The sequence below is a fragment of the Pongo abelii genome, chromosome 12 (genome assembly GCF_028885655.2).
Source record: "Pongo abelii isolate AG06213 chromosome 12, NHGRI_mPonAbe1-v2.0_pri, whole genome shotgun sequence".
Taxonomy (NCBI): Eukaryota; Metazoa; Chordata; class Mammalia; order Primates; family Hominidae; genus Pongo; species Pongo abelii.
The window spans coordinates 28,145,898-28,172,645 of record NC_071997.2 but is presented as its reverse complement, the minus strand read 5'-3'; the positions used below and the strand labels follow the sequence as shown (position 1 = coordinate 28,172,645).

General features: G+C 40.1%; 1 protein-coding gene across 6 annotated transcripts in view; it reads left to right on the top strand.

Moving 5' to 3' along the window:
- LOC100458972 (large ribosomal subunit protein uL30m) overlaps positions 1–26,748 on the top strand; it is an 83,204-nt gene that overhangs the window by 23,620 nt on the left and 32,836 nt on the right. For 3 of the 6 annotated variants that reach the window (XM_054547341.2, XM_063713367.1, XM_024241835.3), the window contains 4 exons: positions 1,365–1,445; positions 7,993–8,139; positions 8,352–8,425; positions 8,805–10,666. In XM_054547341.2, the coding sequence (XP_054403316.1) occupies positions 1,365–1,445; positions 7,993–8,139; positions 8,352–8,425; positions 8,805–8,937 (435 nt within the window). In that variant the 3' untranslated portion in view covers positions 8,938–10,666. Of the gene's footprint in view, positions 1–1,364; positions 1,446–7,992; positions 8,140–8,351; positions 8,426–8,804; positions 10,667–19,906; positions 20,029–26,748 lie in introns of those variants that run through there. The other 3 variants (XR_010136162.1, XR_010136163.1, XR_010136164.1) reach the window with 3 other exon arrangements.

Genomic DNA, 26,748 nt, shown 5'->3' with positions numbered 1-26,748 from the left:
ATTTTCAATAATAAAATATTAGAAAAATACAGAAAATCAGAAGGAAGAGAAATAATCTCTAAGAGACCCTCAGTGTTAGCATTTTCATGTATCTCCTTCTAGGCTTGCTTATGGAAAGTGCAGTGGTGCAGCCTAATCTGCTCATAAGGGCCAGAGCCTAGATGAGCCTGTTAACCTGCTCCTGGCTGCAGATGACAACAATGTAAGGGGCTTTATATATATTACCTTAACCTCAGATTAATCCTGTGAGGTCAATATGAGTTCCTTTTTAGAGCTGAGGAAACTGACCCTCTGAGAGAGTAAGTGTCTCATGTCTCACAGCTGGTAGGCAGCAGAACTCAGCCCAATGCCTGTCTTCTAGTGGTTTATGCCATCTCTGCAATGCAGGAAATGCTGGGAGGGAATGATAGGAATGACTGTTGCCCATTCCCACAGCAGTATCCTGGTATGAAAGGCTGGCAGTGAATCCTTTTTCTTCAGCAGCCTGAGAGAAATGGGATTGGAGGAATGTAGAGCAGGAACAAGAGGTAGGAACTAGGAGTGATGACATTGTTAGAACTAGAAGGGAAACTAGAAACTCATTTTTTATTTCTTTTGTATTGTCTTGTTAAATGTGAATTATTGCACATTGTCTAGGGCAAGAGTTGATAAACTATGGCCTTTAGGGCAAATTCAGCCTGCCACCTATTTTTGTAGATAACAGTTTTATTGAAAAATAGCCACACCCGGCTGGGCGCGGTGGCTCACGCTTGTAATCCCAGCACTTTGGGAGGCCGAGGTGGACGGATCATGAGGTCAGGAGATCGAGACCATCCTGGCCAACACGGTGAAACCCTGTCTCTACTAAAAATACAAAAAAAAAATTAGCTGGATGTGGTGGTGGGCGCCTGTAGTCCCAGCTATTCAGGAGGCTGAGGCAAGAGAATGGCGTGATCCCGGGAGGCAGAGGTTGCAGTGAGCCGAGATTGCGCCACTGCAGTCCAGCCTGGGCAACAGAGCGAGACTCCATCTCAAAAAAAAAAAAAAAAGGAAAGTTTGCATATTGTCTGACTGCTTTTACCCTGTGATGGCCAAGCTGAGTTTTTGCAATGGAGGCTACATAGCTCTAGAGCTGGAAATGTTTACTATCTGGTCCTTTACAGAAAACGGTTACCAATCCGTGGTCTAAAAGTATATTTATATGCTTTTAGCTTTATATTATGTTAGTGCTTGGATGGGATGCATTCACTCAGCTAGGGAGCTAAGATATACCTTTAATAATTATAGGGTAGGTTGGAACAGACTTCTGTTACCTAAAGATTGGTGGGTATGGATTTCTGTACTGACAGAATTCTAAAAAACAAATGATTTATATCATATTTTAGACCGTGACAAAAGGTGTGGAGTCTCTTATTTGTACAGATTGGATTCGTCACAAATTCACCAGATCAAGAATTCCAGAAAAAGTAAGAACAAAGTTTGATTTTTTTTTAATGTTAGTGTTGTTTTTAAATATATGTTTTAAGTGGTACCTATTTTTGTAATATTGAAAGATTTTATGTTAAATTGTATGTGGATGTAGGTGGTGGTACAGAGTTTAAAGCATAGTGGGATTTATGTAAATGGTGATTATAAAAATAAAACTGTTCTGTCACTTGTGTCACTGGCCTTCACAGTAATGGGTTTTTATTATTTCAGTCTACTTATTCCTGCTTATGGTTTGTACATGTGTGTTGGTATCACCATTGTCCTGAGAAAGCAGTGGGTCTTCCTACTCAGGCTCTCACTGTGTCACTCTTCATTTTCACTTTCCGTATTGATCATTGTTACTTTGGATCTTTCAGCTTTTTCTGTTTCATTTCTGTGTACCTATCATTCTTTTAGATAATATTGACTAAGCTCGCCATTGATTTTTGTTTAAAATTTTTTTTTAAAGAGAGTTTTGCTTTGTTGCCCAGGCTGGAGTGCAGTGGTGCAATCTCAGCTCACTGCAACCTCCGTCTCCCAGGTTCAAACAGTTTTTGTGCCTCAGCCTCCAGAGTTTCTGGGACCACAGGCTCGCGCCACCACACCTGGCTAATTTTTGTATTTTTAATGGAGACGGGGTTTCATCATGTTGCTTAGGCTTGTCTTGCACTCCTGATCTCAAGTGATCCACCCGCCTTGGCCTCCCAAAGTGCTGGGATTACAGGCGCCCAGCCTGTTTTTATTTGTTTTTTAATTAATAGTCTTTATTTCTTAAAGCAGTTTTAGGTTTGCAGAAACATTGATTGGGAAGTATGGAGAGTTCCTATGTGCTCCCTCCCCCCAGCATACACAGTGTCCCCCACAACTGATGAACCAACGGGACACAGTATTATTAACTAAATACCATAGTTTACACTAGCATTCAGTCTTCATGTTGTGAAGTTCTATGGGTTTTGACAAATGCATAATGTCATGTATCCGCTATTACAGTATTATACAGAATAGTTTCACTGCCCTAAGTATCACCTGTGGTTCACCTATTTATTCTTCCCAACTCCCAACCCCTGGTAACCACTGATCTTTTTATTATCTCCATAGTTTTGCCTTTTCTAGAATGTAATATAACTGAAATCATATGGTATATAGCCCTTTCAAACTGGCTTCTTTCTCTTAGCAATATACCTGTAAGGTTCCTCCATGTCTTTTTGTGGCTTGCTTGCTTATTTTTTATTGCTGAATAATATCCCATTGCATAGACGTACACAGTTTATTTGTGCATTCACGTATGGGAAAACATCTTGGTTGCTTCTAGTTTTGGACAGTAATGAACAAAGCTGCTATAAACATTCATGTATAGATTTTTGTGTGGACATAAATTTCCAACTCATCAGTTAAATACCTAGGAGCATAATTGCTGGATTGTATGGTAAAGACTATATTTAGCTTTGTAAAGCCTGGGTATTTTGTTTATTTGTTTTGGGTGGGGGGTTCCTAATATTTTTTATTGTGGTAAAATACACATATAACATTTACCATCTTAACCACTTTTAAGTGTGCTATTCAATGGCATTAGGTAATTGACACTGTTGTGCAACTATTACAACCATCCATCTCCAGAACTCTTTTCATCTTGCAAAACTGAAACTCTATATCCACTAAATAATAACTGCCAACCTAGGCAACACAAGGAGACCCAGTCTCTACCGAAAAAAATAAATAAATAAATTAGATGGGTGTTGTGGTACACACCTGTAGTCCTAGCTACTCAGGAGGCTGAGCGGGGAGGATTGCTCAATCTCAAGAGGTTAAGGCTGCAATGACCTATAATTGTGCCACTGCACTCCAGCCTGGGCAACAGAGGAAGATCCTGTCTCAAAAATTAATAATAATAGTAACTCACCATTTTCCCCTCTCCCTAGCTTCTGGTGACTACCATTCTCCATTTATTTTCTTAAAAGATAGAACGGCATTACCATTGACTACTTTGATACCTTTAATGTGCTTGGTGTTCTTTTATCAGAAATCTCATCCAGGTACAATAGTTCACACCTGTATTCCTAGCATTTTGGGAGGCTGAGGCAGGAGGATCACTTGAGTCCAGGAATTCACGACCAGCCTGGGCAACATAGTGAGACTCTGTATCTACAAAAAATTTAAAAATTAGCTAGGTGTGGTGGTGCATGCCTGTAGTCCCAGCTACTCAGGAGGCTGAGATGAGAGGATCACTTTAGCAAGAGGTCAAAGATGTAGTAAGCCATGATCGGATCAGTGCACTCCAGCCTGGGCAACAGAGTGAGACCTTGTCTCAAAACAAAATAAAGAAATCTTTTTTATTTTTAAAGTCATTGTCTTTCCACTGCTATTCTTTCCACAACTATATTGTCTTATATCTTTCCATGTTTCTTACTCTGTATTTCTGGAAGGATAGATACAAATGTTGGCATTCATTTAAAATATGCAAGGCTAGACAGAGGCAGGAGAATAACACACACTGGGGCCTGTAGGGGGCAAGTGGAGGGAGAGCATCAGGAAAAAGAGCTAATGCATGCTGGGCTTCATACCTAGGTGATGGGTTGATAAGTGCAGCAAATAATGCAGCAGATTGCCATGGCACACGTTTACCTATGTAACAAACCTGCACATCCTGCGTTTGTGCTCTGGAATTTTAAATAAAATAAATGTGCAAGGCCGTGATTTCGATCATCAACTGTGATAAATGTGAAAACCTTTAAACCTCATGAAAATAGCCCCTGACTATCTTTTTCTTGTTTTTTTTTTTTTTTTTTTTTTTTTGGAGACAGAGTCTCGCTCTGTCTCCAGGCTGGAGTGCGGTGGCGTGATCTCAGCTCACTGCAACTTCCACCCTCCGGGTTCAAGCGATTCTCCTGCCTCAGCCTCCCGAGTAGCTGGGATTATAGGCATGTGTGACCATGCTTGGCTATTTTTGTATTTTTAGTAGAGAAGGGGTTTCACCATGTTGGCCAGGATGGTCTTGATCTCCTGACCTCATGATCCACCCCCCTTGGCCTCCCAAAGTACTGGAATTACAGGCGTGAGCAACCGCGCCCGGCCCCTGCCTCTCATCTGAACTTACTCCTTTATTCTCCTGTATTCTCAACTGGTTTCTAGACATTGCTACTTGGATAACATAGGTATTTCGAGTTCATATCCAAAATTCAACTCATCTTACTTTCCCTCCAAACAACCAAATAAAAAAGAGGGTGCATCTCTTCTATTAGTTATGTCAGTTAATGCTACCATCCTCTATTTGATTTCCCAGACTAGAGACATCTGAATCAAGCTCAGCCTCCCTCTTCTTCACCCAATGCAAATCCATCTGTATTACTGCCCAGAGTTCCCATATCAGTCCTTTTTCTGTTACAGCTACTGTAGTTCAGGCTCTTAAACCATGGTCATAAGTGCCTCCTAACTGGGTTTCCTTGTATCAGTCTCTATCCCCAGTTGGTTTTATTCTCAGGTAAGAGTTTTCTTTGCAAATCTCTTAGAAACATGGTCCTATTGGTTCTAACCTTCATTAATTTTGTATCCCCAGTGGTAATTTCTAAAGGCTCAACATAGACGCACATAGTTTAACTTCATCCCCTGCATTACTTTTCATGCTTTTTTCATATTAGCTACCCTGAACCACTTGCCTTTCCAAAATATTTTGTGCTCCTTCATACTGTTCCTTTAAATATTCTCACCTTTCTTTAGTGCACCTACCCCTTCCTGTGATCTCCACCATCCTTCTCACCCTAATCTCTTCAAAATCCCTAGAAAAATATCAACAAGCAAAACTCACCAAAAAAATGCTCTTAATCTCACCCACCCCGAGATAACTGCTGCCAACTCCTTCCACATCCTTGTTTGTTGTATGTTTAATTTTTTTCTTTTAGACTAGTCAAGTGCAGTAATGAGGAGGAAAGAGTAGAATAAGGAGTTCAATCTGTGTTGTATGTTTTAAGATGTGATTCATCTCATATGAATCAATGCTTCTCTAGCTGCTCTCTCTGTCTAGTAATATAATATGAATCTCTCACCGTATACATTTTTTTTTTAAGCTCCGGTATACATGTGCAGAACGTGCAGATTTGTTACATAGGTATACATGTGCCATGGTGGTTTGCTGCACCTATCAACCCGTCATGTAGGTTTTAAGCCCTACATGCATTAGGTATTTGTCCTAATGGTCTCCCTTTGCCCCCGACTCCCCGTGTGTTCTCATTGTTCAACTCCCACTTATGAGTGAGAACATGCGGTGTTTGGTTTTCTGTTCCTGTATTAGTTTGCTGAGGATGATGGCATCCAGCTTCATCCATGTCCCTGCAAAGGACACGATCTCATTCTTTTTTATGGCTGCATAGTATTCCATGGTGTATATGTACCACATTTTCTTTACCCAGTCTATCGTTGATGGGCATTTGGGTTGGTTCCATGTCTTTGCTATTGTAAGTACTGCTTCAATAAACATACATTTGCATGTGTCTTTATAGTAGAATGATTTGTATTCCTTTGGGTATATACCCAGTAGTAGGATTGCTGAGTCCAATGGTATTTCTGGTTCTAGGTCCTTGAGGAATCACCACACTGTCTTCCACAATGGTTGAACTAATTTACATTCCCACCAATAGTGTAAAACCACAAAAACCTTAGAAGAAAACCTAGGCAATACCATTCAGGACATAGGCATGGGCAAGGACTTCATGTCTAAAACACCAAAAGCAATGGCAACAAAAGCCAAAATTGACAAATGGGATCTAATTAAACTAAAGAGCTTCTGCACAGCAAAAGAAACTCGCATCAGAGCGAGCAGGCAACCTACAGAACGGGAGAAAAATTTTGCAATCTACTCATCTGACAAAGGTCTAATATCCAGAATCTACAAGGAACTTAAATTTACAAGAAAAAAACAAACAATCCCATCAAAAAGTGGGCAAAGGAAATGAACAGACGCTTCTCAAAAGAAGATATTTATGTGGCCAACAAACATATGAAAAAAAGCTCATCATCACTGATCATTAGAGAAATGCAAATCAAAACCACAGTGAGATATTATCTCACGCCAGTCAGAATGGCGATTATTAAAAAGTCAAGAAACAATAGATGCTGGCAAGGCTGTGGAGAAATAAGAATGCTTTTACACTATTTACATTTCTACAAAACTGTTTTTAATCATTGAATAATATTCTTTTTTATTAAAATACCATCTTTTTGGGGGTCAATTTTTTTTCTCAATCTGATTCCCCAGAGGTATGACTCTTGATCTAATGTCTTTGAGACCTTTGTATATATTTTATATGAGTCTTAGAAACAGTATTTATAGAATATATCACATATGCACACTCATGTATTTGGTACAGATGATGCACATAACAGCTTACAACACATAATTGTGTGGACATTTCTTTTTGATTTTTGGCTGAAGAATATATTATGGCCATCATTCAATGTGAAGACCTGCAAAGACAGTAAACCTCATTCATTTTAATGGTAGTATTGTATCCTATAGTATATATCAGAATTTGTGTATTTGCGCCAGGCACGGTGGTTCACGCCTGTAATCCCAGCACTATGGGAGGCCGAGGCAGGCGGATCACAAGGTCAGGAGTTCGAGACCAGCCTGGCCAACATGGTGAGACCCTGTCTCTACCAAAAATAGAAAAATTAGCTGGGCATGGTGGTGCATGCCTGTAATCCCAGCTACTCGTGAGGCTGAAGCAAGAGAATCGCTTGAACCTTGGGGGCGGAGGTTGCAGTGAGCTGAGATCGTGCCATTGCACTCCAGCCTGGGCAACAGAGCAAGACTCCATCTCAAAAAAAAAAAAAAAGTATTTGTGTATTTGTACCATTTTACTTAGTTTTATTATTAATCATTTTATTTAGAATGGATGCATCATAATGTTATCATAGTGAGGAACATGATTGCCTTTAAATTTCTCAGTGTTACAAATAGTGTTAGAATACACATCCTTATTCGGTACATTTAGTGTACTTATTATTCGTACATTTTGTGTACTTAGAGGAGTGTTTCTGTGGCATAGTTTCTTAGAACCTTTTGATTCTTAGATAATTAATTCAAATATTAGCTCTGTGGAGCTGTTTCTGATCCCTCATAGGCAGAGTTCATTAGTCATTTGCCTGTATTCTCATAATACTTTGTAGATTCTTTTTATTATACTTAGGTTTTATTTTCATTTTTAATTTACACGTTTGTTTTCCCACTTGATAGTCAGCTTTTCACCTGAGAGTAGGGAGGGAAGAGGATGCAGCCCAGTGCCCAGCTCATAGCAGTGCTTACAGGTTCTCTTGGCATTTATATTATTTAGTGTCATCTGGTTGCTCCTGCTTTGTTCTACAGGTTAAACTCCATCTATCTGCATAATCAGACTGATAGGAATGTTCAATTTGAGGTTGAGGATTACATGATGATTAAGGATGAGATAATTATGTAGTTGTGTATGTGTATGTGTCTTTTAAGAAAAAACGGGAGGTACACAGAAACAGTGTAAGTTGGAAATTTACCATTTATAATTCTTTCCTTTCTAGGTGTTTCAGGCCTCACCTGAAGATCATGAAAAATATGGTGGGGATCCACAGAACCCTCATAAACTGCATATTGTTACCAGAATAAAAAGTACAAGAAGACGTCCATACTGGGAAAAAGATATAATAAAGATGCTTGGATTAGCAAAAGTATGCAGTTATTTTAATCATCTTTAGTGTTGTTTACATTTGCTTTAAATTTTATGCTTTGAAAACTTTGCGGTATATATTTATTGTTTATTTTGTATTAATTTATTTATAAATTCGGCTTAGAATGAACCTTCAATTTAACATTTTACTGAAACGTGGAACTCTGCTTTTCAGATTGGTTGATAACATTGCTTTGTTGTTGTTGTTCACAGGCACATACCCCTCAAGTTCACAAGAATATCCCTTCAGTGAATGCAAAATTGAAAGTGGTTAAGCATTTGATAAGGTTTGTTGTTTCTTCTCAGCTCTTTTTAAAATGTATTGCCTAGTGTAATTCTAAATGCATTTTTCTTTCTTTTTTGTTAATGTTCTGAAAAAAACTTTTAAAAAACTAAAATTTTATTTTTTTTAATTGACACATAATAATTGTACATATTTATGGGGTACATAGTGACGTTTCAATATATATAAAGTATAGTGATCCGATCAGGGTAATTGGCATATCCATCATCTCAGACATTTATCGTTTCTTCATTTTGGGAACATTCAACATCCTCCTCCTAGCTATTTGAAACTATGTGTTATTGTTAACTGTAGTTATCCTGCATTGATATAGAACACTAGAACGTATTCCTCCTATCTAAACACATTTTCTTGTGTCACAGAATCAAGCCCTTGAAGTTGCCACAAGGACTTCCAACAGAGGAGAACATGTCTAACACGTGCCTCAAAAGCACTGGGGAGTTAGTAGTGCAGTGGCATCTGAAACCTGTGGAGCAGAAAGCACATGAGTCCTAATGCCCCAGCAGCTTCCATGTGGAAAATGCAAATTGTTTTTATTTAAAGATGGTGAGAAAGTGTTTTCATTCAAATATGTTTTCAAAACCGTTTTCAGGCCGGGCACGGTGGCTCACCTGTAATCCCAGCACTTTGGGAGGCTGAGGCGGGTGGATCACCTGAGGTCAGGAGTTCGAGACCAGCCTGGCCAACATGGAGAAACCCCCATCTCTACTGAAAATACAAAATTAGCCAGGCGGGGTGGCGCATGCCTGTAAACCCAGCTACTCAGGAGGCTGAAGCAGGAGAATTGTTTGAACCTGGGAGGCAGAGGTTGCGGTGAGCTGAGCTGGTGCCACTGCACTCCAGCCTGGGTGATAGGATGAGACTCCATCTCAGGGGAAAAAAAAAATTTTTTTTCACTGACTAAACCTGCTGCAGCTCTTTTTTACTACAGACTTGGAGATTTTAGTTTAATTTGGTTTAATCCTCTGTCCTTTCCCTTTCACTCTTTCACTCCAAAACGGGTAAGAATGGCATTGTTTGAACATCTACGTTTGGGTCTACTGCCACCTTAGCAAGCCTCATCAACCATTTTATAAAAATTGCGTTATTGTTGTTGTTGTTGTTTTTGAGACAGGGTCTTGCTCTGTCGCCCAAGCTGGAATACAGTGGCATGATTTCAGTTCACTGCAGCCTCAACCTCCCAGGCTCAAGTGATCCTCCCACCTCAGCCTCCAGAGTAGCTAGGACTACAGGCAGTGTGCCACCACACCCAGCTAATTTTTAAAAGTTTTTTCATAGAGGCAGGGACTCACTATGTTGTCCAAACTGGTCTCAAACTCCTGGGTTCAAGCCATCCTCCCGCCTCAGCCTCCCAAAATGCTGAGATTACAGGCATGAGCCACCGTACCCAGCCAAAATTATTTTCTTTTTTAAGTGAATTCAACAATTTCTGTGAGTGGCTCTTTGCATGAACACTGTGCAATGTGTTGGAGAAATCCACAGCTGACCAAAACATGGTCCCCACCTTTTGGAGCTTACAGTCTGTTCTGGGGAACAGAGATTCAGCCAAAGTCAAGAAACACTGGATGCCAGCTAGATTATCTGTTTTGTGCTTTAGTGTCTATAAGTACATATGTGGATATGGGTTCATTTTATCCCTAAATTTGGTACCAAACCAGCATTTAATATCTAATTATAAATCTAATTTGGCCTAAACTTTATTATTGCACACTGCCTGAACAAAACATATTTGTCTCTATGTAAATTTTTTCCTCATGGAAGAAGGGTGTGAAATGAAAATACTTTAGGATTTATTCAAAAACAGACTATTCTGTTTTCAGCTTCAGAATTGTTCTTTGAATCCTAAGGAACCTCTGTCAACAGTTGAGGTTGCTATTGAAAATAAAAAAGAAGGAGGCAGAAATCTCTCAGGGAGAATTATTTCCTTTTTTTTCTATTTCAGATACCTGGAGGGGTGGGGAGAAGTAAGAATTGTAAGGGAGGTTCAATAGTGGGGAATTCTGTGACAGCTGATTGAAGATGATGATGAAGAACCTCTGCATTCTAGTTACCCTTTGCTTTCCTTTGCCTCTTGTAAAATTTGGCTTGGCAACAATGGCATTGTCATGCTTATTGTCCCAATATCCATCCTGTCGTAGATCTTAATGTTTTTGATCATTGCATTAAAGTGGAAGTGCCACCCACAGTGAAACCAAATCCCATTAATAAATAAGGTTAAAGGCAATTGCAGTTTTAATTCCATAGTTATTGAATGTCCAATGTGTGTAAGGCCTGGAGGGGAGCCAAAGGACACTAACTTCTAAGAGCTCCATCTAGTTGGAGAGAAACCTGTGTGCCACAACATACAGTGTCCTTGCCTATGTGGGGTTGAAGTCATCTGTGAAAATAAAGCAGCCTCTGCTAATTTAGTGCCATCTCTTTTACTGTGCTAATTTTTTTTTCTTTAGAGACAGGGTCTCACTCTGTCGCCCAGCCTGGAGGGCAGTGGTGTGATCATAGCTCACTGTTACCTCCAACTCTTGGGCTCAAGTGATCCTCCCACCTCAACCTCCTGAGTAGCTAGGACTACAGATACACGCCACCACTCCCGGCTAGTATTTTTTAAAATGTTTTGTAGAGCCAAGGTGTTGCTATGTTGTCCACACTCATCTGGAGCTTCTAATCTCAAATGATTCTCCTGCCTCAGCCTCCCAAAATGCTGGGAATACAGGTGTGAGCCACCACACCTGGCCTTACTGTACTAATATTAATATTGTGTAAATTGGGGAAAATACCATGGTTAATTTTTACTCAAACAGTAAGAAAGTTTGAGTAACTAATTTTAACCTCAACAGCCCATAGCTGGAAGAGGGGATCTAAATGTTAAGTTGAATATTTAGAAATAAAAGTGTCTACAGGAAGAAAAGTCTTTAGTGAAAATATGGGCATAGGCCAGTGGCATTAGCTTTCTATTGCTGCAGAACAAATTACCACAAACTTAGCTGCTTAAAACAACACACACTTATTGTCTCACAATGTTTGTGGGTCAGAAGTCTAGGCATGGCTTAGCTGGGTAGTCTGCTTAGGATCTCAATGCTGGAAAAACGTGTCTGGCCAGGTGCTCATTGTAGCCTTGACAGGGAAGGGATCTGCTCCCAAGCACTCTCAGGTTGTTGGCAGAATTTGTTTCCTTATGGCTGTAGGATTCATGGCAAGTTGCTTCTTCCAAAACCAGCATTGGAGACAGACTAGCAAGATGGGCGCTACACTCTTAGATAATCAAATAAATGCAGTCATGTGCCTCGTGTCACCTTTTTTCCATTCCATTCATTAAGAACAAGTTGCAGTTCCTACCTACACTCAAGAAAGGGAGGAATTACACAGAAGTGTGACCACAAGGAGGCAGGGCTCATGGAGGCCTCCTTAAAGTCCCCCAGCCAAGCCTGAAAAGTCAATCCTGGACCTTATCATAGTGGCTGTGTAGTTTAGAAGGGTTCTTCAGATTGGCATTCCTTTGCCTCATATCAATTCAAAACCCTATAAGGGCTTATTCCTCGGTCTTGACTTTCTGTCTTTGAGGATTGCTTTGTTTAGTGTCACCTGCCTTCTTTCAGGAGGTTTTGCCTGGCATCTGGTGGTGACCATGGCCTTTGGTCAAGCTCAATAGATAGTCACCCAAACACTACCTTTAAGGACCACTGCAGTTCTCTTAGGGTCTCCTCAATCTAAAATTGTACCTCTTTCAGGCCAAACATCTATTTTCTTCATTTTTTTTTTTCTCATAAGAATGCTAACTAGTATGCCTATTATCTAACTGGCACAGTTTCACCAAGGACAATTTGGAACTGCACAGGCCATTTTAGGGAGCTTTTGACATGAACAAGATTGCTTCTTTGGGAGGTACCTTAAAACGAAAAGCAAAGAAACTTCTATGTGGAAATTGTCTTGTTTTTCTAAAAATGAGATAACTTTGCTTAACATAAGTAGTATCCCTTCCTTCCTTTCCATACTTTGGGGATTAATAAGTACTAGCTTTTTGATCACACAACTTGATAAAATTTTCAAGGCTCCAAATTACTGTCTAAACCATTTGCCACTCTTTGTGTATATTTGTCAAAATCTGCTTTTCTATATCAAAACTTTTCTCTCAAGACCTGAGGGAATTAATTAATAAGGAATCCTTGGAACACTGGAAATTCTAAAATAAGAGTCAGATATAAAACACTGGTCACTAAAATTCTTACCTTTATATATTAGAATGGCAATCAATTAACAAACTGAAAATGTCTTTGGATATTATTTCTGTTTATTTTTTGCCTCCAAATTATTAAAATGACATGAAATAAGTGCTGAAGAAGAAAAATAATTCATTTCCTGTTCTCTAGTTTTCTTTATTACCTGGAAAAAAAGAAAATTTGTTGATCACTTTAAAGATAATATAAACAGCTGAGCATGGTGCGCACCCCCACTCCCCACCCCACTCCCATGCCTGTAATCCTAGTGCTTTGGGATGGCAAGATGGATCACTTGAGTCTAGGAGTTTGAGGCTGTGGTGAACTATGATTGCACCACTGCACTCCAGCCTAGGCAACAGGGTGAGATCCTGTCTCAAAAAAGAAAAAGACAAACAGAGTGGTACAATTACTGTCTCCCAAAAGATTATTTCCATTATTCTAGATTCACCAGTCCTCCATACCGCTTTTCTTTTTATTATAAAGCTGAACAGGCACTAGGGTACTGATTGAACTAAGTGGAAATCACCAGGGGTCCATTGCTTATTTCCTAAGATCCAGTAGCCAAGACATATTCACCCCATCTGAGAACTATAGCAGTAGCAATAAAAGTGAAAACTTCAGTTGATTTAGTTCCAGGGTTTCCACTAAACTTGACAGCTTCCGATGCTGTGCTATACAGGGTCTTCTACTGACAGTAAACTCGCAGGATTTTTCAGCTACTTACGTAGTCTCCCATGAATTATTGTTGCTTTGCTTTTACACATCACTGGCCTATATTACAACACTCTAAACCCAGCCGCTTCCTTCACCCAAAAAAGCAACCGCCCATAATTGCTTACCCCTCTTAGGGAACAATCCATACCCTGCACAGACTTAGAGATTCCCTTGGAGAACTGATTTAATTGTGGTTTTAGATTATTCACACTTAAAAAGTGAAACTAAAAATTGCCAAGTACAGTCAGGCGTGGTGGCTCATGCCTGTAATCCCAGCAACTTGGGAGGCTGAGGTGGGGGGATGGCTTGAGGCCAGGAGTTTGAGACCAGCCCAGGCAACATAGAGAGACCCCATGTCTAAAAACAAAAAAAATTTTAACTTAGCTGGGTGTGGTAGCACACGCCTGTAGTCCCAGCTGCTGAGGAGACTGAGGTGGGAGGATTGCTTCAGCCTGGGATTTCAAGGCTGCAGTGAGCTATGATTGTGCCACTGCACTACAGCCTGGGCGACAGACTCCCCGGGGGCGGGGGGGAATGCTATGTAGACTATATCATCATAGTCAAAGTTTTTCTCAGAAATCGTATTTATTAATTTAGTTTGGCTAAATTAATTGCCCCCTCCCAGATCTGCCAAGTTACAAAAGTAAATATTTATATTGATACAATACGAGGTATTTGATGTGGGGTTAGTGTATGGCTTTGCAATGCTTTAGAAACAACAACAAAAATCACCTGACCACTACAGGAACCCCTGTAGAATTGACAATGAATTAAAGAGCCTTGACATGCTTTGCTATTATGGAAGGAGATGGCCATAAGAAAAATGGAAATTAGCAAAACTGTTTTGTGATATTACCCACAATAGCAGAGAAGAATTGGTAAAAGTATTGAACCAAGATTGATAGGGTAATTTAAGCATATTGCTGAGGATGTTTCGAATGTGTGTCCCACCTGCCGGTGACATAATCCTGACAAGATCGTTATAACAGGACCTAGGAATCTTGAGGCCCATTGAACACCTTGATTTTCTATCAGCTAGCCAAGGAGGACTTGATACTATCACAAACATTTCTTGCTGCACTTACACACTACAGGGCAAGCAAAACAGAAAATATTAGGATAAACAAAAAAGCCACCTGACTCCATAAAAGACCCATCTGGATTCTGGGACATGTTTCTTCACCTGGGTTTTATAATCTGGTATCCTGGCATTAAGACCTGTTATAAGACTCGTCATCCTTTTGTTTCCAGTAATGGCCTGTGTTACAGTTAGTTGATGTACACTGTCCAAAATCTGGAATGCTGCTCTGTACCCACTGTCAAGTCAAAGATCTCAACTCATCCTGCAACAGGAGGAGGGATTAGCTCTAGCCCAACTACAGACCATGCTTCCTGGACATCCTCCTGGTCTTGACAGTGGTGAAAATCTGGATGTCATGGATTCTGTGGCATGACTTCACCTGCCCTTGACTAAAGAGGGGGATTGAGGAAAAGAGAAAGCAACTTCTGACAGCCAGGAAATGGCCTGGAACCCTCAGGCCTTGTTGTTTCCAGGAGCTGGCCTGGCCTCACAGGTGTTGTTCTTCTGTTGAACATAAGCAATTTCACAGAACATCAACATCAGATAAAGCTGCTCTGAATGTAATGGATCAAGGCAAAAATGAGACCACTCTAGAGTCATGTCTGAGCACAGACCAAAACATGAATGTGGTTCAGGTCACAAAAATAACCAAGCATCCACCTATTCTGGCTAATATGGGTCACTGCTGCTTTGCCAATCAGCTTGAGCTTCATTTCATCTCTCCCTCCTTCTGGATAACATTGATTAAGACACCAATCACAGAATTATCTTTCTCCTGACAGCATCCAATCCAGAGCAAACCCTGCTTCTTGGAACACTCGCCAAAATAACCTGATAAAAGCCCAAATCCTTTCCAAACCCCTCTTCCTGGACTGCCCCACATGGGGACATGGGGTGGTTCTCCTCACTGCAGTGAGCACTGGCCTTCACTTCTCAGTGGACCCTACCAGGCCTGTCTGTCACATCCCTGCTGGAGTGCCTCATGCAGGTCTGTTTGCCCACTCAGTCCCCTGTCCAGGCTCCCAGCAATTATCCCTCATGGTCTCCTCCTGATTAGTGGGCCCTGCCCCACCACACTTTTTCCACCCCATCCCTGGCTTTCCTTCTGCCAGCACAGCCTTCTCTACTGTTGCCCCAGCTGTTCTCACTGACATTTTCTCACTCCCACTGATGGCCTTACCACCTCTGCTCCAGAGTCTCAAGCCACTGTATCCTCTTCACCATCCCTCTGACCCCTACCACGTGCTTCCTCATCTTGGCCACCAGGGTCTTCTCTGTCTTCAGACCCTACTTCTTTTTTTATTATTATTTTTAATTATTATGGATACATAATAGCTGTTTAAATGTATGGGGTACATGTGATGTTTTGATACAGGCACATAGTGTGGAATAATCGTATCCAGGTAATTGGGGTATTCACCACCTCAAGCATGTATTATTTCTTTCTGTTAGAAACATTCCAATTCAATTTTCAGTTATCTTTAATTATAAAATAAAAATTTGGGAGGCTGAGGTGGCAGGATCACTTGAGGCCAGGTGTTCAAAACCAGCCTGGGCAACATAGCAAGACCCCGTCTTTACAAAAAAAAATTTTCAAATGAGCTGGGTGCGGTGGTGCACACCTGTAGTCCTAGCTACTCAGGAGACTGAGGCAGGAAGATCACTTGAGCTCAGAATTTGAGGCTGCAGTGAGCTATGATTGTGCCACTGCACTCTGGCATGAGCAACAGAGTAAGACCCTATCTCTAAAAAATAAAACAAAAAATATGTGTATAATAAATTATCGTTGACTATAGTCACCCTGTTATGCTAATACTAGATCTTATTCACTCTAACTATATTTTTGCACTCATTAACCATCTATACTTTTTCCCCCATCCCCACTACCCTTCCCAGTCTCTGGTAACCATCATTCTACTGTCTGTCTCTATGATCTCAATTGTTTCAATTTTTGCATATGAGTGAGAACATGCAAAATTTGTCTTTTTGTGCCTAGGTTATTTCACTTAACCGAATATCCTACAGTTCCATCCATATTGTTGCAAAAGATGGGATTCCATTTTTATGGCTGAATAATATTCCCTTGTATATATGTACCACATTTTCTTTATCCATTCATCCACTGATAGACACTTAAGTTGATTCCGAATCTTGGCTACTGTGCAGTGTAAATGTAAATCTGCACTCCATGCAATAAACATGGAGTGCAGATGTCTCTTCAATATACTGGTCTTTCTTTTGGATATATACTTAACAATGGCATTACTGGATCATATGGTAGCTCTATTTTTAGTTTTTGAGGAACCTCCATAATGTTCTCCATAGTGGCTGTAGTAATTTACATTTCCACCAACAGTGTACAAGGGTTTCCCTTTCTCCACATCTTTGGCAGCATTCATTATTGTCTGTCTTTTGGATAAAAGCCATTTTAACTGGAGTTAGATATTATCTCATTGTGGTTTTAATTTGCATTTCTCTGATGATGTTGAACATTTTTTCACCTACCTGTTGGCCATTCGTATGTCTTTTTTTTTTTTTTTTTTGAGAAATGTCTAATAAGATATTTTGCCCATTTTAAAATTGGATTATTTGATTTTTTCCTATTGAGTTGTTTAACCTCCTTATATATTCTGGTTATTAATCTCTTGTCAGATGGGTAGTTTGAAAATATTTTCTCCCTTTCTGTCGGTTGTCTCTTCACTTTGTCGATTATTTCTTTTGCTGTGCAGAAGCTTTTTAGCTTGAAGTGATCCCTGTTATCCATATTTGCTTTAGTTGCCTGTGCTTTTGAGGTATTACTCAAGAAGTCTTTGCCCAGATCAATGTCTTGGAGCATTTCCCTAATGTCCTTCTCTTCTCTTCTCTTGTCTTCTCTTCTCGTCTCTTCTCTTCTCTTCTTTTCTCTTCTCCTCTTTTCTCTTCCTTTTTCCTTTATTTATTTATTTCCCTTTTCTTTTCTTTTCTTTTCTTTCTTTCAACAAGGTCTCACTCTGTCTCCCAGGCTGGAGTACAGTGGTGCATTCATAGCTCACTGCAACCTTGGACTCCTGGGCTCAAGTGATTCCCCGATCTCAGCCACCTGAGTAGCTGGGACTGTCGGTATTAGCCACCACGCCTGGCTATTTTTATTTTATTTCTGTAGAGACAAGGTCTTACTATGTTGCCAAGGCTGGTCTTGAATTCCCAATGTTCTCTTTTAGTAGTTTCATAGTTTCAGGTGTCAGATTTAAGTCTTTAATCCACTTTGATTTGATTTTTTATATGGTGAGAGATAGGGGTCTAGTTCATTATTCTGCATATAGATACCTAGTTTTCCCAGCACCATTTATTGAAAAGACTGTTCTTTCCCCAATGTATGTTCTTGGCAGCTTTGTCAAAAATGAGTTCAGGGTAGATGTGTGGATTCATTTCTGAATTCTCTACTGTTACATTGGTCTATGTGTCTGTTTTTATACCAGTACCATGCTGTTTCAGGTCTATAGTTCTACAATAAACTTCAAAGTCAGGCAATGTATTTTTCTGGTTTTGTTCTTTTTGTTCAGGATGGATTTGGCTATTCTGGATCTTTTGTGGTTCCATATAAATTTTAGGATTATTTTTTCTATTTCTGTGAAGAATGTTATTGGTATTTTGATAGGGATTGCATTGAATCTGTAGTTTGCTTTGGGTAATATGAACATTTTAACAACATCGATTTTTTTCAATCAATGAACATGGAATATCTTTCTTTTTTTTTTTTTTTTTGAGACAGAGTTTCACTCTTGTTGCCCAGGCTGGAGTGTAATGACACAATTTTGGTTCACTGCAACCTCCGCCTCCTGGGTTCAAACAATTCTCCTGCCTCAGCCTCTGGAGTAGCTGGGATTACAGGCACGTGCCACCATGCCTGGCTAATATTTTGTATTTTTACTAGAGACGGGGTTTCACCATGTTAGTCAGGCTGGTCTCGAAATCCTGACCTCAGGTGATCTGTTGCAGGAAGTCAGGGACCTCGAACGGAGGGACCTGCCGAAGCCATGACAAAAGAACATAAATTGTGAAGATTTCGTGGACATTTATCACTTCCCCAATCAATACTCTTATAATTTCCTATGCCTGTGTTTACTTTAATCTCTTAATCCCGTCATCTTCATGAGCTGAGGATGTATGTCGCCTCAGGACCCTGTGATGATTGCATTAACTGCACAAATTGTTTGTAAAGCATGTGTGTTTGAACAATATGAAATCTGGGCACCTTAAGAACAGGATAACAGTGATTTTCAGGGAAGAAGGGAGATAACCTTAAAGTCTGGCTGCCTGTGGGTCAGGCAGGACAGAGCCATATTTCTCTTATTACCAAAAATGGGTAAGAGAAATATCACTGAATTCTTTCCCCAGTAAGGAATATTAATAATTAACAGCCCTGGGAAAAGAATGCATTCCCAGGGAGAGCTTCTAAAATGGCCTCTCTGGGGATGTCTGCCTTATGCAGTTGCAGATAAGGGATGAAACATGCCCTGGCCTCCTGCAGTGCCCCCAGGCTTGCTAGGATTAGGAAATTCCAGTCTGGTGAATTCTAGTCAGACCGGTTCTCTGCCCTTGAACCTGTTAAGATGTTTATCAATGACAATGCGTGCACAGCGGGACATGGAACTTCATTAGTAATTCTAGTTTCACCCTGACCTTGTTATCTCGTCCTGACCTTCTGCCTTGTGATCTTTTGTCGCCCTTGAAGCATGTGATCTCTGTGACCCACACCCTATTCGTACACTCCCTCCCCTTTGAAAATTGCTAATAAAAACTTGCTGGTTTTATGGCTCAGGGGGCATCACGGAACCTGTTGACATGTGGTGTCTCCCCCGGCTCGGACACCCAGCTTTAAAATTTCTCTCTTTTGTACTCTTTCCCTTTATTTCTCAGACCGGCTGATACTTAGGGAAAATAGAAAAGAACCTATGATGAAATACTGGGGGTGGTTCCCCCGATAGTGATCCACCTGCCTCAGCCTTCTAAAGTGCTGGGATTACAGGTGTGAGCCACCACGCCTGGCCTATCTTTCCATTTTTTGTGTCCTCTTCCATTCTTTCATACGTGTTTTATAGTTTTTATTGTAGAAATCTTTCACATGGTGAGCCACCCTGGCATCCCAGGGATGAATTTCACTTGGTCATGATGAATGACCACTTTAATGTGTTGTTGAATTCAGTTGGCTTGTATTTTATTGAGAATTTTTGCATCTATGTTCATCAGAGGTATTGCCCTGTAGTTTTCTTTTTTGGTGCATCTTTGTCTGGTTTTGGTATCAGGGTAATACTGGCCTTATAGAATTCATTTGGAAGTATTACCTCCTCCTTGATTTTTTGTAATAGTTTGAGTAGGATTCATTTTAGTTCTTTAAATGTTTGGTAGATTTCAGCAGTAAAGGAATCAGATCCAGGGCTTTTCTTTGCTGGAAAACTTTTTTTTTTTTTTTCAGACGGAGTCTTGCTCTGTCACCCAGGATGGAGTGTAATGCCACGATTTTGGCTCACTGCAATCTCTGCCTCCTGGGTTCAAGCATTTCTTCTGCCTCAGCCTCCCAAGTAGCTGGGACCACAGGTGCGTGCCACCATGCCTGGCTAATTTTTGTACTTTTAGTAGAGACGGGGTTTCACCATGTTGACCAGGCTGGTCTTGAACTTCTGACCTCAAATGATCCGCCTTGCTTCGGCCTCCCAAAGTGCTGGAATTACAGGCGTGAGCCACTGCGCCCAGCCTGGAAAACTTTTTGCTATGGCTTTGATCTTGTTACTTGTTATTGGTCTATTCAGGTTTTGGATTACTTCATGTTTCAATCTTGTATGTATCTAGGAATTTATCCATTTCTTCTAGGTTTTCTAGTTTATTGGCATATAGTTGCTCATAGTGCTTTCTAGTGATCCTTTGAATTTCTGTGGTATCAGTTGTAACATCTCTTTTTAAAATCTCTGATTTTAATTTATTTTAGTTTTCTCCCTTTTTTCTTAGCTGGATAAAAGTTTCTCAGTTTATCTTTTCAAAAAAATTAATTTTTCATTTCATTTATTTTTTTGTTTGTTCATTTATTCTTTTTTTTTTTTTTTTTTTGAGACAGAGACTTGCTCTGTCTCTGTCACCCAGGCTGGAGTACAATGGCACAATCTCAGCTCACTCTAACCTCTGCCTTCTGGGTTCAAGTGATTCTCACGCCTCTGCCTCTTAAATAGCTGGGATTACAGGTGCGCACCACCATGCCCAGCTAATTTTTGTGTTTTTAGCAGAGATTGTGTTTCACCATATTGGCCAGGCTGGTCTCGAACTCCTGAGCTGAAGTGATCAGCCCTCATCAGCCTCCCAAAGTGCTAGGATTATAGGCATAAGCCACCATGCCCAGCTTGTATTGTTTTTTTTTTTTTTTTAAGTTTCACTTTTACTTATTTATGTTCTGATCTTTTTTTTTTTTCTACTAATTTTGGATTTGGTTTGCTCTTGCTTTTCTAATTATTTAAGATGTATCATTAATGTATTAGTTTGTTCTCACCCTGCTATAAATATACTACCTGAGACTGAGTAATTTATAAGCAAAAGAGGTTTAATTGACTCACAGTTCCACATGGCTGGGGAAGCCTCAAGAAACCTACAATCAGGGCAGAAGGTGAAGGGAAAGCAAGGCACATCTTACATAGCAGCAGGTGAAAGAGAGAGAGTGTGTGCAGGGGAAGAGCCACACACTTATCAAACAACCAGATCTCATGAGAATTCTATCACGAGAACAGCAAGCAGTAAGACCACCCCCATGATTCAGTCACCTCCAACCAGGCCAGTCCTCCAACATGTGGGGATTACAATTCAAGACAAGATTTGGGTGAGGACGCAGAGCCAAACCATGTCATTTAGGTTGTTTGATTTGAAGTTTTCCTACCTTTTTTGATGTAGGTCCATATTGCTATAGACTTTCCTCTTAGTGCTGCTTTTCTTGTATCCTGTATGGGTATGTTGTGTTTCCATTTTCATTTGTTTCAAGAGACTTTTAAATTTCCTTCTTAATTTCTTCATTGACCTGCTGGTCATTCAGGAGCATATTGTTTAATTTCCATGTATTTGTATAGTTTCCAAAGTTCTTTCTATTGATTTCTAGTTTTATTCCATTATGATCTGAGAAGATACTTGATATTATTTCAATTAAAAAAATTTTTAACACTTTGTTTTGTGGCTTAACATATGGTCTATTCTTTAGAATGATCCATGTGCTGAGAAGAATGTGTATTCTGTAGCCATTGGATGAAATGTAAATATCTGTTGTGTCCATTTGGTCTATAGTGCAGATTAATCTGGTGTTTCTTTGTTGAGTTTCTATTTGGATGGTCTGTCCAATGCTGAAAGTGGGTGTTGAGGTCTCTAGCTAATATTGTGTTGAAATCTATCACTCTCTTTAGCTCTGATAATATTTGCTTTATAAATCTGGGTGCTCCAGTGTTGGGTACATATATATTTACAGTTGTTATATCCTCTTGCTCTATTGACCCCTTTATCACTATATAATGACCTTTTTTGTCTCTTTTTATAATTTTTGTCTTGAAATATACTTTTTCTGATATAAGTATAGCTATTCTTGCTCTTTTTTGGTTTCCATTTGCATGTAATATCTTTTTTCAACCCTTTGTTTTCAGTCGGTGTGTATCTTTATAGGTAAAGTGAGTTTCTTGTAGCCAGCATATAGTTGGGTCTTTTTTCTTAATTCCTTTAGCCACTCTGTATCTTTTAATTAGAAAGTTTAGACCATTTACATTCTATGTTGTTATTGATAGGCAAGGACTTAAATTGTTGCCATTTTGTTATTTGTTTTTGGTTGTTTTTTCACCCTCTCTTCCCTCCTTCCTTCGGTCTTTCTTTGTGTAAAAGTGATTTTCTCTGATAGTATATTTTAATTTCTTGATTTTTATTTTTCATGTATCTCTGTAGGGTTTTTTGATTTGAGGTTACTGTGAAGCTTGCAAATAACATCTTATAACCTATTATTTTATTTATTTATTTATTTATTTATTTAATCATTCATTCATTTATTTATTTATTTTAAGATGGAGTCTTGCTCTGTCGCCCAGGCTGGAGTGCAGTGGTGCAATCTCAGCTCACTGCAAGCTCCGCCTCCCGGGTTCATGCCATTCTCCTGCCTCAGCCTCCCGAGTAGCTGGGACTACAGGCACCCGCCACCACACCCGGCTAATAACCTATTATTTTAAACTGATAACAACTTAATTCTGATCACAAAAAAATAACAAACAAGCAAAGAGAAAATAAAAACTACACTTTATCCCCATTTTAAAACTTTTTGTTGTTTCTATTTATATATTTTTATACTATCTATCTCTTTAAAAGTCATCATAGTTATTATTTTTGATAGGTTTGTCTTTCAGTCTTCCTACTCAGTATATGAGTAGGTAACCAATATATGTGGCTAATACATCACAATTACAGTGTTGGGGTATTCTATATGTGTCTGTGTACCCTCTGTTACCAGTGAATTTTAGATGATTGCTTATTGCTTTTTAACATCCTTTTCTTTCCGGTTGAAGAACTCCCTTTGACATTTCCTGTAGGACAGGTCTGATGTTGACAAGCTCTTCCCTCAGCTTTTATTTGTGTGGAAGAGCCTTAATCTTTCCTTCATATTTGAAGGGTATTTTTGCTGGATACAATATTCTCAAATAAAAGTTTTCTTCTTTCAGCAGTTTGCATATGTCATACCACTCTCTCCTGACCTTTAAGGTGTCCACTAAGAAGTCAGCTGCCGGATGTATTAGAACTCCTTTATATGTTATTTGTTTCTTTTCTCTTGCTGCCTTTAGGACCCTTTCTTTATCCTTGGCCTTTGGGAGTTTGATGATTAAATGCCTTAAGGTCTTATTTGAGTTAAATCTGCTTGGTGTTCTATAACCTTCTTATACTTGGATATTTCCTCTAGGTTTGAAAAGTGCCATTTCTATTTCTTTGAATAAACTTTCTACCCTCACCTCACTCTCTACCACCTATTTTAAGACCAATAATGCTTAGATTTGCCTATTGAGGCTATTTTCTAGATCTTGTAGGGGTACTTCATTCTTTTTTGTTCTCTATTTTTTCTCTTCTGAATGTATTTTCATATAGCTTGTCTTCAAGCTAATTCTTCTGCTTGATCAAGTCTGCTATTGAGAGACTCTGATGCATTTTTCAGTTTGTCAATTGAATTTTTCATCTCTAAAATTTCTGCTTGATTCTTTTAAATTATTCTAATCTCCTTGTTAAATTTCTCTGATAGGGTTTTGAATTTCTTCTCTGTGTTCTCTTGAAGTTCACTGAGCTTCCTCCAAGCAGCTATTTTGAATTCTGTGTCTGAAAGGTCACATATCTTTGTTACTCTGGGATTGGTTACTGGTTCTTTCTTTAGTTCGTTTGCTGAGCTAATATTTTCCTGGATGCTCTTGATGCTTGTGAATGTTCGTTGATATCTAGGCATTGATGAATGTGTTAGTCTGTTCTCACACTGCTATAAAGAAGTACCTGAGACTTGGTAATTTATTAAGAAAAGGGGTTTAATTGACTCACAATTCTGCAGGCTGTACAGGGAGCATGTCTGGGAAGGCCTCAGGAAACTTCCAATCATGGTGGAAGGGCAAAGGAGAAGCAAGCACATCTTCATATGGTGGCAGAAGAGAGAGAGAGGGAGAGTGAAGGGGGATGTGCCACACACTTTTAAACCATCAGATCTCATGAGAATTCACTCGCTATCATGAGAATAGCAAGGGGGAAATCCACTCCCATGATCCAATCACCTCCCACCAGGTCCCTCCCCTAACAGCGGGAATTACAATTCAACATGAGATTTGGGTGGGGACACAGAGCCAAACCATATCAATGAGTTAGGTGTTTATTCTAATCTTTGCAGTCTGGGCTTGTTTATACCTGTCCTTGTTAAGAAGGCTTTTCAGATTCAAAGGGGATTGAGTGTTGTGATCTAAATCTTTGGTCACTGCAGTTTTATCTGTACTAGAAGGTGTCCCAGGCCCTCTACCTGTATTAGGAATGGGTGGATGGATGGATAGTTATGAGTCTCTTGAAGACTCATAGAGGTACAACCTTGGTGGACTTGGGTGAGATCTGGAAGAATTCCCTGGATTACCAGGCAGAATCTGTGATTAACGTCCCTCATTTTCTCTAAAAGGAGTCTCTTTCTCTGTGCTGGGCTGTCTAGAGTTGGAGAATGGGTGATGTAGCACTACTATGGCCACCATAGGTAGGACTGCACTGGGTCACACCCGAATTCAGCACAGTACTGGGTCCCATCCAAGGCCCTTGGCACCTACTGCCTGGCTACTGCTGATGCTTATTCAAGACCCAAAGGCTCTTTCCTCAGCAGGTGGTGAATTTTGCCAAGACTAGGCCCTTCTCTTTAGGGCAGCATGTTTTCTTCTAGCCTACGGTGAGTCTAGAAATGCCATCCAGAAGCTAGGGCCTGAATTCAGGGGCTTCAGGAATCTCCTAAGTGCCTTATTTTACTGTGGCTGTGCTAGTACCCAAGTTGCAGGATGAAGTCCTCTTTACCCTTCCATCTCTTTTTTGCAAGTGGGTGGACTCTCTCCCAGAGCTGCACTGCCTGGAATTTGGGGAGGGGTGACGCAAGCACTCCCTTGGCCAATACAACTGGTGTCTCACTGGGTCACATGTACCCCAAGTTCACAGGCTCTGAGCCCATTGCAATACCAGGACTTGCCCAGGGACTGCAGTCCTTGTGGTTGAGACAGCCTTTCAAATATATTTAGGACCCCAGTCCACTTCAGTCAGCTGGCAGCTAAGCTGGCCAGAACTCAGTTTCCTATTGCTAGGGCAGAGGATTCCTCTCTGGCCAAAACTGATCTAGATGCTCCATTGATGGGCATTAGCCAAATTCAGCTCTGTGTTGCTTTTGGCTGTGACAGGGCAGCAGGGAGTTCCAGTGCAGAATCCCATGATCACTTCATTCTCCCTCCCCTGAGCACACAAATTCTCTTTTGGCACATGACACTGCCAGGGGATGGGGAAGGGATGGTTAGGCCAGTGGTCCCCTGCCTTTTTGGCACCAGGAACCAGTTTCATGGAACACAATTTTACCACGGACTGGAGTGAAGGGGATGGGGATGGTTTCATGGTGATTCAAGTGTATTATATTTATTGTGCAGTTTATTTCTATTATTATTACATTGTAATATATAATGAAATAATTATACAATTCACCATAATGTAGAATCAGTGGGAGCCCTGGGCTTGTCTTCCTGCAACTAGACGGTCCTATCTGAGGGTGATGGGAGACAGTGATAGATAATCAGGCATTAGATTCTCATAAGGAGCGCACAATGTAGATACCGTGCATGCACGGCTCACAATAGGGTTCACATTCCTACGAAAACCAAATGCCACTGCTGATCTGACAGGATGCACAGCTCACGTGGTAATGCTCACTAGTCCACCGCTGTGTGGCCCAGTTCCTAACAGTACTATCTTTGTGTGTGTGTGTGTGTGTGTGTGTGTGGAGTTGTGGGGGGTAATTATTTTATTTTACTTTTTAAATTTAAATTGTTTAATATTAAATGAACATGGCCACATTAAAAACATTGAAAACTAAAGGAAACAAAGGTACTAAGTGCTAACATAACTATTTCTACTTTAATGTATCTCTTTTTACATAATATATTCAAATAAATATATATTGTATATGCAGTGTTATAACTCAACAATGTATTATAAGCATTTGTGTGTTATCACAAAGCCTTCATAACCACTGTTTTAATAGCTGCATCATATTCTATTGGTTAAATATAGCAAAACTTACTTAAATAGTCTCTTATGGAATATATAGGTATGTGGTCTAAGGGTTGGGGACCCCTGGTTTGGGCAATGCAAGACTGTCTTTCCTGCCCTCTTCAGTGCCTTTTTCCTTTGTATGATATTAAAACCAGTACTGTGATCGCTCACCTGATTTTGAGTTCTTATGAAGGGACTTTCTTATATAGATAGTTATTGAATTTGGTGTTCCAGCAGAGGGATGATCGCTGGAGTGTTTTATGCAGCCATCTTGCCCTGCCTTCTCCCAGCTTCAAAAAATCCCTGCCTCTTCTCAACTTCTCCCTTGGTCAACATCAATTCTAGGCTTCTTTCTGTTACCTGAGCCCTATTTGCCCCTAGATCCTACAGTCTTAGTGGACCACCTCCCAACCCCCACCCCCTACCAGAGCACACTCAGATAATGAATCTGGTTTCTCAACTAGACCCCCACCTCGTCTCTAGACCGATCCTCCTCACCAGATCCCA